Source organism: Hippoglossus hippoglossus, chromosome 9, assembly GCF_009819705.1.
Source record: "Hippoglossus hippoglossus isolate fHipHip1 chromosome 9, fHipHip1.pri, whole genome shotgun sequence".
In the NCBI taxonomy this organism is placed as follows: Eukaryota; Metazoa; Chordata; class Actinopteri; order Pleuronectiformes; family Pleuronectidae; genus Hippoglossus; species Hippoglossus hippoglossus.
Window position 1 is genome coordinate 1,726,428 of NC_047159.1, and position 16,554 is coordinate 1,742,981.

The 16,554-nt window shown below is 47.0% G+C and overlaps 1 protein-coding gene across 4 annotated transcripts in view; it reads right to left on the reverse strand.

Annotated features, from left to right (window-relative positions):
- Positions 1 to 16,554, reverse strand: part of adamts3 (ADAM metallopeptidase with thrombospondin type 1 motif, 3) — a 105,180-nt gene that overhangs the window by 80,375 nt on the left and 8,251 nt on the right. For all 4 annotated transcript variants that reach the window (XM_034596021.1, XM_034596019.1, XM_034596022.1 and 1 more), the window contains exon 4: positions 216 to 372. In XM_034596021.1, the coding sequence (XP_034451912.1) occupies positions 216 to 372 (157 nt within the window). The remainder of the gene's footprint in view (positions 1 to 215; positions 373 to 16,554) is intronic.

A 16,554-nucleotide genomic window follows, 5' to 3' on the forward strand; every position in this document is an offset into this window, starting at 1 on the left:
TTTTAGTTCCCATGAAAGAGACTTGGATGTTGCACCACGTGAAGACAGTGGAACTCTTTCACCACTTTTTGAAAACATGAGGAGCCGACACTGTCAGTACGACAGCTCACAAGCTCGTTTGGGATGAGTTCCCCACTTGTAGCAGAAACAACCCAAGAGGAAGTCGCACAGTTACGAGCTTGTAACCTGCTTCGCTCTGCTGCTGCGTGTCCTACCTTGCAGCTGGTAGTCCAGAGAAATGTCCGAGGGCCCCTGCAGCACGGCCGATCTGCGGTAAACCACGTGGACCCTGCCTCGGTCCTCCAGCTCCTGAGTTCCTCTCTCCAGAGGCTCGATGAAGTACTCATCGGAGTCGGTGCGGATCATCCCAGCCTGCGACACCAGACAAGGACAGATACAACATCACAAAGTGTTTTACATCAGGTGAAAGATGTTGAAAGGTACAGAAAGAAAAACAAGAATAAAACCTCTGAACACAGGTGAGGAAACAGACAGTTAAATGCATTGAATAAGCAGCGAACCACGAGCGCTCATGGATCTCGGCGGTAAGCGGAGAGCATCTAACAAATTGGGTGCAACAGTTTGAAAGACACGGTCACGCAGGTTTTTTTATCGTGGGCTCGAGGAGCAGCCGGTAGTTTTTGTTCAGAAGAGCTCGGAGGCCGACCGGTCGTGTAACGCAGGAGGATGTCAGCGGCGTGACGAGTCTGAAGGTTAACGCCGGTGTTATAATACTGAAATCTGACTGTGATCCGGAGTCAGACAGAAAAAGGCAAAATAATTCTTAATGTCACATCATTCATGATCTATTCAGCGATGATGCTGAAGGTCACAGATTAAGAGAATTGTGCATTTGGCTGTTTTTCCAAGGACGTTTTTTCTTTGTCAGTATTTAAATTGATGCAGCTTCATGTGAACTTCTCCAGTTCCAGTGACAAACATTCAGACTATAAGGATATATCGTATATCGTATATATTGTATATAACTATACAGCAACACAAACTAAGATCTGATCCAACGTAATATTTGTTCTGGAGCGAATCTGTTTCCTCGGACACTGATTTGTTTTGGGATCTCTCGATGTCGTTCTGATTCTTCACCTGAACCTTCGGTTGTGTTTACAATCACCGGCTGTTTACCGCGGCAGCCGCAGCCGCTGGTCAGGGAACTCTGTGTCATTAGCGACACATTGGGAGGAGATTGCTCTGTGTCGCTCCCTGCCAGACTCAGATTTCCTGCAATATGAAGCCAGTCATGTCCGTGGGTGACGGGGCGGGGGGGGGATACGAGGCACGACGCCGCTAACACAATGAGACTCCAGCAGACTTAGTGTAAAGCTCATCATGTCTAAATGATGTGGTGAAGCCGGCGCCGCACGCCTGAAGCCTGCATCCAAACACACAGCCGCCGGTTGATGGAATTTCCACTTTGCTGAACCGTCTGCTGGTGTTTTCTGTCATTACGGAGCCGGTGGCCTCTGCAAACAACTGAGAGCCTCAGAGCTGTGTGAGTGTGAAAGGTAAATCTGGACAATCTGCTCATCTGGGCAGCGCGACACTCAGTTCAATCACCTGCAGCATCCAGTCGGACAGGAGCAGCGCTAATGAGTCTATGTTTAACAATCCCGTTGGTCCATTGGAGAGCGGGTTGCCTTGGCAGAAAGAAGCCGGTGTGCACCTGTGCAGAGACAGAGCCACCTCTCACTGGGCTCCAGAGGAATTTGTTCCAGCTCGTTTGGTCGCTCGCTCGCTGGAGTCCGGCTCCTCGGCTGCAGCCCACAGGCCGTCCCTCGCCCCGGCCTCCTCACTGACTCTCTGTTGCACTGAGCACATATGGTGCCGTGCAACCAACACGCACACTGAACTCTTTTCCAACTCCCACAGCCCCCGACGAACCAAACCCCCCCCCACACACACCCTGTCCTAGTTACATGCCCTGCTGCCCAGGCTACACTTGATTTAAGTTTACATGTCGTATTGAAATCCTGCTGCCATTAAAAACCCCACGTTCACTGATCGATTGTCATTGTGTCAAACCTGCATCAGATTTCTTCTGGCTACACGACCAGTTTACATCCAGTCAACACGTTCTCACCAGGTTATATTTAAGGTCAAATTAATTTAGCAGTTGAATAAATACACTTTACAACTGTCTCCAATTCATATTCTGACATAACACATGTAGAAGAAATAATAAATAACAGTGGGACAGTTTGAGCAAAAACACAAGTGATGATTTTTCAATTTGCATTTAAATTGGAGGGCCCCTCTCGTCCCTGTCCGTCACTTATCGACAGTATCTGGGCGTTTCACCTATGAAATAACATTTCTTCACAGTTGATATCTTCCGACAGGTAAATAAATTGGAAAATGGAACATGGCTGCACGGTGAAGGTTCCTGTGATCAAGCACATGTTGCTTTAGTGATGGAATCAGGACGACGCTTTAAATGAACGTCAGCGGGGAGGAGAGAGAGAATCTGAATACTGGAGATAAGAGTAGATCAGAGTACAGCAGGACGCTCTGGTCATGAATCTGACAGCTGCAGGTTATCTGACAGCAAAGGGACGAGGAGCAGGAGGAGAGGAGGAGAGGAGGAGGAGAGGAGGAGAGTGTCTCCTGCAAAGTGACAGATTCTATTGATTTGAATGGTTTCAGATCAATTACACAGTTACCATGAGACGGTGTTTGAGTTGTGTAACAGATAAACTGAACCAGTTGCATCAGCGATCTTTGCAATTGTGATTTTCATTGATTTCTGAGAGAAACGTTCATGGATGTTGATGAAGAATCATATTTAAGGATTGATATCTATGGTTATGACTTTTAACGGACTGTTGGGCCTCGGTGGAGGTTGAAGCGCCGCTGAGTGACAGACTAGTTATAACGTAACGTACCGGCACCATGTTTTTCCTCCTCATCTTATTGTGCATCGTGTAATTCATCTAAAACCTGCCGACACAGCTCAGAGACAGATTTTAGATATTCTATATGTCAGCATATGTGGGAGCTCTGCTACAGTTTTTTTATTTCTAATGATCCATTCTTCACTGGCACCAGTATAAAAAGAGGAGCTCAGCAGATTACCCGTGTAAGGACATCCTGTCACTGTACCCGGAGCTGCTCTCCCGCCCCGTCGACTCCTCAGCTCACAGACAAACAACGTCGCCTCGAGAGACGAGCGACACGTCCACGAGCAAACCTGGAGGCAAACAGCGTTTTCAAATTAAACCGAAACGAGCAATGAACAACAGCCACGACGTGATTCACTGATCCCGTGAACGCAGGAGGAGACAGAGAGAAGAAAGCCGATCGCCTCAGACGTTAATGGACTCACAAGCGGGAGATGTAAATCTTCAGGGAGGTCGTGCTTCAGTTAGGAAACGTTATTGTGAAAAATCTCTTCTTGAATTAAAAAGAGCGGAGGTTGACTCTCGTGGTAAATTAAGATGTAAGTCCATTAAAGGGCCTTCTGGCATCGTGCATGAATGTAGGAGATGAGACATGTTGGTGTCACTCAAAGCTGCTCCACACAAAGACCCCTCACTCGGTTTGTAATGAAGATCTTCCTCAATACAACAACTGACACGGCATTGATTGCTGATTTAAAAAAAACTGGGCCAGCAGCGCATAACGAATCAATATGGTCGAGATCAATGATTTCCAGAATCTCTTTAAAAGATAAGACTTTGTTAATCCTGTAGAAAAGCATCATCCAGCAAAAACCTTTGTTACAATACAACAAAGGCTGCAACTAATTATTTGTTATAATTGATTAATAATCTAATACCGTCGATATAAGGTCTGAAAATAGAACAAATCCCCTGTTTCATTTAATCTAAAAACCACTGTGCCGTGTTCCTGTGATTGTATTTTGTCGTCTCGATAGAACCTGAAACCACGTTAATGACAGAACTCTCACGGTCTCTTTGTAATGGACATTGGACAAGAGGGGACATTTCATCCAATCGTGACCAAATCAACCCACAATCATTGAAAGAGTTTTTACTATATTTAGACGTCAGAGGTGCATGAGCTACACACTCTCACAAACACACTCTCACAAACACACTCTCACAACACACACTCACAAACACACTCTCACAAACACACTCTCACAAACACACTCACAAACACACTCTCACAAACACACTCTCACAAACACACACTCACAAACACACTCTCACAAACACACTCTCACAAACACACTCTCACAAACACACACAGATTCTCTCCGACGTGAAGAGCAGAAAGGGAAACTGAAGTGTTTCTCTTGTCGTACTATGTTAACGATCAGAATCTAATTACCACAGCGAGAAAAACACACTTTCATTTGTTTGCGTTTTACTTTTGCCGCAGAAATATGACGAGTGGTATTTTTAGGTCTGCGGTCCCTCGGCTGTCTGGTGCTGCAGATCATTGTTGCTCCGAACAGAAGTCGAGGCCTCTGGGGGGAAATGATCCAGATCTGCAGAAGGTTTCATTAGAGCCTGAACTCTGTAGCTTCTGGTGGTGGTGGGGGGGGGGGGGGGGGGGGGGGGGGGGGGGGGGGGGGGGGGGGGGGGGGGGGGGGGGGGGGGGGGGGGGGGGGGGGGGGGGGGGGGGGGGGGGGGGGGGGGGGGGGGGGGGGGGGGGGGGGGGGGGGGGGGGGGGGGGGGGGGGGGGGGGGGGGGGGGGGGGGGGGGGGGGGGGGGGGGGGGGGGGGGGGGGGGGGGGGGGGGGGTGGGGGGGGGGGGGGGGGGGGGGGGGGGGGGGGGGGGGGGGGGGGGGGGGGGGGGGGGGGGGGGGCAGGGTAGCTGTAACGGACCGTCACCGTGACCTCTCACGTCCGTGACACAGTTCTTACGGATCCGTCTCGGGTCACTGTGGCTTTGAGCAGAGGACAGAGGAATGTCTCTGAAGCCTGGGCTGCACACATCTATTTTTGGGCTATTTTTTCTTTTGTTTTATTTTTTTCAATAATCAGACACATACGGATCCAACTAAAGATTTGATCACTTTCACATTTCAATTCCTAATCACTCAGGGACGTTACATAAATCCACCAGTGGTATTAAAAGCAGTGAATCACCGGAGAAGAGTCTCAACGTCCTCGTCTGTGTGAGAAATGAAGACGAGACAATTGATGAAGGAATAAAAGGAGTGAACTGTGGACTCCGTCTTTTCAAAATGAAAATTCCTTCACTCAGGAAGAACCCGTCTCGTAAACAGAAGCGATGTGGACGACTGCTGCATGCGTCAGTGCAGGATGATGATTGTTTTACCTGCAGTGGTCTCATGTAATTATCTGTCCTGACAGAACTGTGCAGCCTGAGGAGCTGAGCGCTGAGCAGAGTGCAGGGACGGACCAGGTCTTTACAGGGGCCCTGAGCAGCTTTTACTTTGAGGGGCCCCCAACGCCTTGGTGCCACCAATACTACAGATAAAGTCGATGATTCATCATTCACACGCTCTAACGTCAATCACACACCTTTTATTGGTTTTATCAGTTGTGGCTGACGTGTGACAGCTGAAAAATAAACTAAATAACAATAAAACACGAAGACGCACACTCACACGGAGATGTGAGGAGTCAGCAACGGTGTCAGGTGATGTAAACGTGATCACGTGGAGCTAATACGTCACTTCCTGTCTGCTGCGCCCGGCTGCTCCACCTCTCACCTGAAGAACGTGGAGGGTTTGATGCTGCTGTGAACGCGTCCGTGGAGAAAACCTTCCTGCTGCGACGTGCACGTGAGAAAAGAGAAACTCTGGAGAAACTCCGCAGCCAAGTCTCCGGATTTTACCCGCAGGTCAAGTCTGAAAACAGCTCATCGGTCAGTTCCCCCACGCTGCAATCGTTGAGGTAAGAAAGTCGCACGCTGTTCATCCAGTTCGTTAATCGTGTTTTTGTTCACATGTATGAGAACAAATCCCATTAAGTCCATTGTGGGGCGGCTCAAGCTCTCTTGGGGCCCCTCTAGTGGCCACTGGGGCTCTAAGCAGGCGATTCTTCTGTTTATGCCTCGGGCGTCTGCTCAGAGGAATCATCCAAAAATACAATAATATAAATGGAATGAACCTCCTCCTCATTAGTGGGGTTTTACAAATCGAGTGATCCACCGATATATTCAAAATGAGCAGGAAGAGTTACTGAAAACACAAAAGAGCAGAATCTCTGTTAAAGTGTGAAGATCATTCAGAAAGTTCCTGTGCAGCTCTAACCAGTTTAATAACTATTTTTTATATATTTTTTAAATGAGCGATTCGCTGCCACGCTGCTCCTGATGATGTTCTAAAGTCAAAATCTTAAAACTGGCAGCAGTGACTCCGTCGTCTCGTCGTGATTCTCACAAAACTCCCTGAGAGCAGATTCCTGACGCTGTTACTCAGGAACGTTTTTAATGTGTTCATTCAATAACTGAGTAAAGTTTCCGCTCCATTAAACTATTGAACGCGGCCGACAGATTCATTTCATCTATAGCACTTGACGGACTTCACGTGTGTTTCAAGGCTCCAGAATCAATGCTCATCCCTGACCTTCACTCCTCTGCTGCTGTTCGGCTCCACACGGAGTCCTGCTCCGCCGTCTGTGACCGCTCCCGTCTGTTATTTAATCAATGATGCAGGTCATTTGCTTCAATATGATGAAAGGCGATGGCTTTAGAAACACTTGCAGTGGACTGTGGGGCATCTGAACCGCAGCGCTGGCATTGATTCCCGGTCACTTGCTGATTGACCTCTGTATTCCGGCCTCTGGCGCAGCCCACGGTGTCTGATGATGGACATCAGACACTTTCTGTAGAACAGAGCTGGAGGAAAACTACACAGCTGCAATAAGAACAATCCAATGCACCAAGCAAGTCAACATCGTCAAACCTTGACTCGCTGCCTCTGATCCATCCGCCCCCTGACAGACGATGGCCGTGCTGCCGTGCAAAGCAGCGTCCTGACCGTTGGGAGCATTCTGGGCTTCAGCGTCTTGCTCAAGGGCGACCGGACATGTGGACGTGAGGAGCTGAAAATCAAACCACCCACCCTGTGCCCTCTACCTGCTGAGCACACGCTGATGTCAGGACGACCTGGATGTAGTTTTTGTTTTAAAAGTTTCAGGAGCGCAGGACTAATTGAGTAATTGGGTAATAAAGTCCCGAGTGCTCCACACTGAATGAAAGGACGGAGATAAAGTCACAAGTTGCTGCAAGGTCGTTAAAATCTGATTCACTGCACATTTAATTAAAACTGCCTCAAAAAGAACCCACACACAAAACAGGTGAAAGTCCTAAAGTTTCACCTCAAAGGGATCTGCTTTCTCTATTGATTTAAGATTTCATTTGATCTGCGGCATAAAACAACAGTTCACTTTCAGGTGAGCTGATGCTCGGACCAGAGCATGCATGTGATTATCTGATTAACAGATGCACACAGAGAACTTCCCTCTAACCGTGTTCAAACTCCTAGAACACAAATGACCATCCAGGCGTCTCTTCCTCAGACAGAGGAACATGCGTCTCCGGGCGGAGCGAAGGTGAAACGTCTCCAAGATGATTATCTGGCTTCGCTCCCGTAACGAGAGGGAGAACTGTGAAAACAGGCGAGTTCACGACGACCCGTTTGTTTTGTCCCCCAGCGCTCGGGGGCCTCCGCTATCCAGAGCCGACAATGGCAGGTGTCTGATAGAGGCTCAGCCAGTTTGTACCTAAACACAACCCTCGAGAAAAGAGGGATCAAGAGTCCTGTGTTCCATCAGTTTAATATCCCCAACATCAGCCCCGGCCAAGCAGACAGCACTCGTCTGCCAACAAAAACATATGGGATTCAGCTGAAGGGCTCCAGTTTTTCAAAAACAGTCTCTTTCAGTCTAAACTTCTTAAGGAGGTCGGTATGAACGTGCTTTCGTTTAGAAAAAAAAAAAAAAAAAGGCTGAGGTACTGCAACGTTGAAAAAAGGTCTGGATTCAGCCGGTACACTGCCACCTTTCACCCTCGGTGTTGTTCAAAGGTGTGTTTGCTTTCAGAAATGTGAGCAAACCTTCGTCATCGTTACCTGCCATTTTCATCCCCAGCCTTTAAGGAACTTTAAGGGGGAAAGAAACACACAAGTTAATTTCTTGCGCTTCGCAAACGGAGGCACTGAGAGGCTTCGCACCCTCGGAGAAGAAGTTCAGTGTAATTCAAGAGTGTTTAACTTCAATAAATAGAAGATTTCGAGGGTTAGAAAGTTAACGTGATAATAAATCTCTCACCTCCGATGTTAAACCCTCAGTACGTTTCATTTTCTACACTTTTCAACCTCAGATGTGTTAAAGGGTTAGGGTTAGGGGTTAGGGTTAGGGTTAGGGAGTTCAATTTAAAAAAAGAATAACATTTTAGCGAGTGAAAAACAAAAGGTTCGAGGGACGATGAGGTGAAGGGGAGATTCTGCCGGGTGTCGAGGGCAGAGGAAGGTGAAACTGACTCCGAGTTCAGGAACAATTCGACAATTTATTTTCGGTCTGTCTTTTTGTGCTGCTCCACCGAACAGAGCAAACATTTACCGACGGCTTTGAGGAGGCGGCGAGGAGTCCGCGCTCCACCTAAAATAAAACCTCACGCCGCTGAATGGCTCTCAATGTCCACCTGAAACGACAACAGAAAATGTGGGCTCCTCTTGAGTTTATATAGGTCATGATTAAAAAGGTTTAAACACATAAATATCAATAAAAAGCTCCGGGACGGCGCACAGAGCTGAGCCCTGCACTGCTGAGGGGAGAAGTTGGAAGGAAAAGCTTGGCTCTGCACTTCTCGCTGCGCCTCCCCTGCTGCACCTCAGACCATATACTAACAGCTCTGGGGTCAAGCCTCTGCAACAAGCCTTGGCTAAGTCAACAAGGAACATTAAGAACTATTAGTGAATAAAACTCTTGTGCGCGACTTCACTGCAAAGAGGAACTGGCTCACTTTCTTTTCCTAATCAAAAAGGATATTTTCTTTGCTTTTTTTTCTCCCGTCCGCTGCAGCTCAGATATGCGCTGCACTTCCAGAATGCGCTTTTATATCTGCGGGGCCGGAGGTTCAGGCCACTGAATGTTGTCACTCTGCATGAAGCTCAGCATTGTGAACCTTTCCTTCAGCGGAGGAGTCAAACAAGTCAACGCTACGCAGCTGTTTGGACTCGCGGAGCGTTTTCGGTTCAAACGTCTCAAACAGGCAGAGTTCTGCTCGGGAACGATCATCTGACTGATGCATTACCCATCAGGCCTGCTGTGTGTTTACACTCGCGAGCTCCACACACCACAGACACAGCAGTGCCTCACCCTTTTGGCTGGCAGGGCCGATTATGCAACATGACACACATTACGAGGTGGCCAAGTTTCTGCAGAGCCGCTGGCGCGGCAAAGGTTAAAATCAGCAGTCAGACATCCAGTCTGTGCTGTTCCCAGGTCAGCGCGGTGTTTGTCTGAATCCATCAGTCCGTCGGACGCTCGTCGGTGCATCTGCCAAGACTCGCTGAGAAAAACCCTCAATCCTCCTCCTTCATGCAACAGAGAGTCAGAGGAGGTTTGTGTTCCAGCTGCTGCACGGAAACAGACGAGTGAGGCTAACGCTGCATTTCATGGCTGCTTGGAGGCATTTCCACGCAGCTTAGTTTGTTTGTCGTACTGAAATAAAAGCTGATACTTCAAGGCACGTAGACATGTACTGCACACTGCAGCTGAAAGGGCATAAAGTCAGATCCCCCCCCCCCCCTCACATGTGACACAGATCTCCTGTTCCGTAATCAACAGGATTTGGAGAAAGCTTCAGATCTGGGCCACGTGGATAAATGGCTCCAAATCAAAACACTTCTCTGTTGGAGCAGTCAAATCACAATCTGTCAGCGGTGGAGAGACAATAACAGGAGGTGTCCCCACTGCTCATGTCCCTCGTCCACGTCAGACATCAGGACACTTTACTACACAATACCTGTCTTGACAAGGAGGAGTCTCACAATTACACTTTTCTGTGAGTTGAAAACTAGATACTCATGCCTACGTGTGTGTGAAGCAAATTACACCCGACCTTTCCTTTCACTACTTATCGTGGTGCTTTGTACTTCCTCCTGAAGAGCGTCAGAAAGTTGTGTCTCATATTATTTAGAATAAGTTACTGTATGAGAAGACCGTGGGATGTCAGAGTGAGTCGGATTTAGCAGAGACGGGTCTTGGACATGTTTTGACAGCTTCTTGTCACCGATAGCATGAAAAGACAGTTTCCAGCAGCACTCTGGGGGTCGGCTTCACCACATGTCTTTCAGAAATAGGGAAATGACTTACTTTTTATATTACAAGGAGCTTTCTCAACAGAAGCTTGAGGCAGATTTAGGTTCCTCCTCATCAAACAATGCCACGAGGGAGGCGTCTGATTGGTCCCAGACAATCTGCAGCAGGACAACCACCTCGCACACAGTGAAAGATAAAGGAGTCCTGCAGCAGACAGTGTGGCCCCCCCCACAGGGCCCCGGTCTGAACAGCATGGAGCCAGTGCATGAAGAGACAAAAGACACTGAGTCGGAGTGAATCTGTAAAGTTCTCCAAGATGCTCGGAGCGACCAAGTACCTGAAAATCCTGTGAGCCAGCGAGAACACAAGAGGGCCCAGGAATCTAGATGCTACGTCAGCGGCAGCATCTTCAATGTGAAAGTGAGATCAGCCACAATTAAAGCTTTTGTCCAACTCAGAAAAGAACTCAAGGCTCAAATAAGCCGGAAGGAAAGTGAATTAAAAGCCAATAGGAAGGAATCAACAAACCAGCTGCGACAGATTGGAGGATATTGACCTGAGAGCCGCGGTGTGTTGATGGATTTACCACCTGAGGGACAGAGTTCATTGATGAACCAGCATCAATAAACAGCCGACAGGTTTTATTGAGGAACAAAAAGTCAATTTTCTCCCAAATGAACTGGTCATTGAGGAGAAGTGTCTGATCAGCGTTAATTAGGACAGTTGTGACAGAAGACTCATCCTGAGACAGTGGACGACCAGGAGGAGAACAAGCTGATTGGCCCATTCGACCTTCCATACATGAGTGAGCTGCACATCAATCTTCTATCAGGGTGTAATATGAACACGTGAATATTAATAAAATAAAGAGCAGGCAACCAGAGCTCTGTAACAGCAGCGACGAGGACTCAAGGATTACAGCGACAGCACCGACAGCTGATTGTCCTGTTCGGGCTCCGACTACTGAGACGAGCTTCACTGAACAAACGTTGTGCAGCAGCAGTGACGCTGCTCCAGGGTCCTGACGAGTTCTTCTTCTCAATTAGTGCAGGTCACCTTCACAGGTTCAGACAGAAAGCAGCAACCAGCCCATTCCAAACAGGAAGGTGCAGACAGTTCACTGCACTGCTGCATCAAATGGCACGGGAAACAAGACCTGGGATGTCAGATGTAAGAGGCATGAGGTGAAAGGCAGCAGGATAGAGTCTGTTTCTGTAATGTAAAGAAGCAGCAGGGCTCCTGAGAGCGACCAACAAACCTATGAAGTGTGACAAGAAATGTCCTCGGTGGCACCGGTGTGTCTTTGTCTGTTTCTTAATCTGATCGAGTTGTGTTTCCTGCTCATCTCTTCTCCTCTGGCTCCGCCCCCCCTCACTCACACTGACATACAGACGGTGAACGAGGAGGTAAATGTTGAACTACTTCTGTTAACAGTGCCAGAGAGGCCATTTTAGTCATTGTTCTAGTTGTGTGTTTTATTTATTTATTTATGTTTAATGTATTTAGGATATCTTCATATTTTTACTTCTAATTAAAGGTCAGACTGAATATTCTTTAGAAGTAATTTCATCAGTGAAAAAGTCCGGCGCTCCGGTGCAGCCGATGTAAAAAGTTGAATTGATTCCAGTGTCATTTTCTGAAGATACATCAACATCGACTAAATAGCAGGAGAAGCAAATGGCCATGATTCTAATTCCCTTACTGCTGAGACGAGGAATATCACGCTTGTACATATCACTCGTGTTTCACCGTGAGTCAAAGGAACAAATATATAACCATATACTGAGCAGGATTATGTAACCACCAATCAACGCTGCGGAGAAGATTTAATATCTCACAGCTCCGGCAGAGGTTTGCCAAGGTTTTTCATCTGTGAGTTCATAATCATCACAGAGCTTGACTGATTGTCGACGTCATCGTTTGTGCCCAGATACACAAATCGCTGCGTGGGCGGACGCTCTGCGCTGCCAGGGATGATGGAATCACCCACACATCCTGGAGGTGGAAATAGAGTCGGGGAATTGGCTGTCGTCTCCTTTATGAAGCGGTCTGTCACGGTTGAGAAGCTGCAGCGGCTCCCTGTTGTCTTCCCCCGGAGGAGCGGCGAGGAGAAGGAGGGATGGTCGCTTTGTGCTCCAGTGGGCGGGGCTAACCTTTGAGTCGTCCCTGGGAGGCGGGGACACTAACGAGATACGGGATAAAACTCCGAACTGAGCAGATTTATGGATGTTTATTTGTATTTATTGGTTTTCTCCTTTGGCTCCGTCCTGCTGAATGTGTAGTACAGATCATATCGTGCCACGCTCACGTCAATCTGGCTCATGGATTAACAAATGTAATTAATCCACTTTAACCAGAAACTAAATAAAGATGGACGTCTCCATCGCCACCTGGTGGTGGCTGCAATACAGGCCCTAAACACTGTCTCCTCTGTGTAACCTGATGGGCCGAACTACAAAGTCAAAGTACACATCTGCTGTTCCTGTTCATGTTTCTGATCATTTGGATTTTAATTAGTTATCTGAAGCTTTAGAAGTGAAATGTCATAATTGACAACTCTGGCTCCAGATGTGGAAGATGGCAGCTTCGTATCTTGGTTATTTTGGATGGTAGGATAGAGGGAGGAAGAGGGAGGAAGAGGAGGAAGAGTCCATCTTTATCTACAGCCGATGTTTACAGCAACATGAGGGAGTTCGTCCATTAATGTCCTCAAACATCTTCCCTGTCCGGACACAAAACAGACCCAGAGTTAACGTCCTGAGTCCAAAACTGCAGCTCGTCGGACATGAGAAGATTCTCCTCTTCGTCTTTCAGGAGATCGACTGTAGCTTGTGAACCGTCAGCTCTGTGACACACACACACACACACACACACACACACACACACACACACACACACACACACACACACACACACACACACACACACACACACACACACACACACACACACACACACACACACACACACACACACTTCTGACGTGTCGAGGTCACAAGCTTTATCTTTTCTGTTTTCTCTAATCCTGACTCTTAACGTCGTGTTGTCGTGTGCTTCATCCACGTGAACGAACAGAGGAACAAGACGGACGACCTGTCCTCAGTCCAGCCTGCACGTCCCTCCTGCTCAGGACGGACGCACTGTCCCTTTATTAAAACCTCCACACAGACCAGGTGTGTTTGAAGCATCGAACACTGTCATTATATCCTGTGGAGCCCGTTTGTCCACAGACAGTGAAGAGGTTCATAGACCGTCCGTGTTTGAAAGATTTTAGACCCAGCTCGTATATATATCTACGTTCTCATCTTTACATTCATATTCATTTATCTCATATTGTAGAAATACAAAAAAAGGGAAGTGATCTGATAACATAAATAATTCATCATAAAACAGAGTTAAAAGTGAAAAGAATTCACAGATCTGCACCACATTCAGTTGGTGGACGTTTTACGAACAACATTAAGACTGTGAATCCAGAAGAGACCTCAGATCCAGTGTTTAAAGGCAAATATCAGAAATAATTTTAAAGACAATTATATTTACTAATTCAACATTTATCAATATTTCACCAAAGCCTTCAGGGCCATCGCTTCTCATTACACTCCGGATTAGTTTGACCACGTTGTTCAGCATGACACTCAGCACCGTCTTAAACTTTCCTGGACGTCCAGTTTCATAAAAGGTTACATGAATATGAAAATATAATAAGTCTGCCTGTAACTTCTTCTCCTCCTCTTCTTCTTCTCCTCCTCCTCCTCTCTTCTCTTCTTCTTCTCTCTCTCTTCTTCTTCGCAGCATATTTGAATGTGGCGTCTGCTCTGACCCTGACAGATTCATTTCTGGTCCACGCATTAAACAGACAGAAACCAGAGCTCAGCACTGGTTTGTGTCATCAGAGCTTATCAAGACATCCCTCCCAGTGGTCGTTCCTCTGACATTCATTCAACATGAAGGCTGTCTCCCACACAGGCCACTCGGCCGGGCTTCACCCCCACGCTGCCGCCGACGCTGCTGCTGCTGCTGAGGCAGAGGAAGTATCTGCCTCATAAGCGTTCTGCAGGCGGGCTGCATGCTGCCTTGCTCGCCTGCCGGCTGCAGTAAAGGCTTCCAGACAGCAGCCTGGCTATAATTAAGAAACAGTAAAACACACACCTAGTGAGGGCGAGGGCGAGCACTGAAGATCAAAGACCTCTGGCCCTCGACGAAACAGGCGTTTGCATCAGCAGCCGCTGCTCCGCTGAGTGTTTGATGTGGAGCGATGCAGCGTGCACGCTCCACATTCAGGCTGCCGACAAGACAAAAGATGATAATGTCCTGCACAGCAGCCACAGGACCAAACGCTTAGGCTGCAGAGTAAAGTGCAATTAGCAAAACATACTTCTGTAGTTCAGTGCAGGCTCATTACACTTTGGTTTTCAATCATTTGGTTGTTTTTGGAGTAAAAGCAGAAATTAGCTCTGTGAACAAAACATCCACTAACACATTCCTTGATTTCCATAAAAGTCTTAAAGTCTTCAACGAGTTTCATTTCACAATAATGTTTTTTTTAATAAAAGGCAAGTAAAATTAAACTCGACACTCAGAAATGTCATTTCAGTTCTTTACTTTTGTCTCATTACGTCCAACATGTGCAGCTTCCTGCAGCAGGACACTGATCACTGCAGTTCACAGTGGACTAACCCTCCGGTGGTGTAGAGAGCTCAGAAAGTGATAATGGTGAACGAGAGTAAAGAGAAAACTTAGGGAGAAAGATTAGATCCTGGCTTTTAGATGAATGAATATAGAATTAGAATGAATCTATCCACTGATAGTAGAGCACAGGATGACGCAGAGCTGTGCAGCAGCAGCCGGCTCAAATTATCCGTCCGCTGGGAAAAGCGAGTGACCAGTGACGCTCCTGGCATCTTCAAAGTGACATCCTGCCATAATAGTATTTACAAAGCAAAACTCTCACATCCTGTGTGCCCCCCCCCCAGGCCCGACTCTCCTGTGAGCTTCAACTATAAATGTCTCAGAGAAGAAAGACGGAATCTGTCCAAGTGACAAACGGCTTCCCGCCTGCTCGGAAACGGCCAAACCCTGCACGGCAGAGGACAAACTCAAGAGGTCTGAGGACCGGCCCCGTCTTTGTGTCTGTGTGCTTCACGGACATCGGGATATTTTTAGATTAGAGGATTATTTAGGATCCAGATTTTGGCAATGGCATAAATCCCGGCAATGGCATTAAATACATTTTTGAGCTCAATGTTAAACTTGGACTGTGTATAACTGATGTCTGTGAAGTGATGGCTGTGAAGGACATGAACTGTCCTTACTGATACTTCCAAAGAGTAATTTAATATGCTGGTTGATTGTCTCCCTCATTAAATTAGTTATTGAACGAGTTAACAATCCGAGGGCCGAGGACTCTGGGGCCACAACTATTTAAATCTACATATTCTGCAGTTTAACATAAAGCAGAATTGGGTTCTGTCTCCCACATGAAACCTGCCTCCGGAGAACGAGCTTTACAGAACATCAACACCGGCTTCAGGTCTTATCACCAGACGCTCTCTTCTTCAGCGGCGTCGTCCACGTGTGTGGCGCCGTATACTGAGATATTTTTTCCTTTTTGCTTCAGACACGTGTTGGAAACATCGTGAACCCCCCCCGCTCCACTGAATCCTGTGGAGGAATCTGCTGCTGTGTTCTGCAGAAGCCTGGAGGCTCTCCCTCGCTCTCTATTCATTTATGTAAGACGCTGTCTTTTCTCATCAATGTTGTAGATTTAGTTATTTTATTGATGTGCTCTGCGACTCGTGGCATCTCTCGCACCTCTGTCCGTCCTGGGACAGGATTCTTTCCTCCTGTTAAAAGGCTTTTTGGGGGATTTTCCTGAGGATGTCCACCCTTGTTCAGCCCTATGAGGCAAACTGATCAGTTAATTTAGCTACACAGATATAATTTGATCTATTGATTGATATACAGCCTCTCTGGAGAATATCAGGAGGATCTCCAGGGCTCAGTGCAGGTCTGAAAGCAGCTTTATACTTTATATCTGAATATAAGAATCCTTTCACGGTCCTAACTGACAAACTGACAAAACTCACTTCAGATGAACGACAGCGAGCCAGAAATATTTTGGAACCTGATTTAAAATAATCTCACTGGGATGTTCTGCCAGGAATTTGAGTGTTTATCTCTTTCTTTATTTTATTTAGTTAATTCAAATAAATAAATTGGTCACATTCTGCTGTTTGTAGAACTCAAACTATCAACAGAAAAGTAATAAGCAACTTTTTAAATGATTGATTAAACTTTCAATTAATTTACAAAATAAAAAGGGACAAATGTTC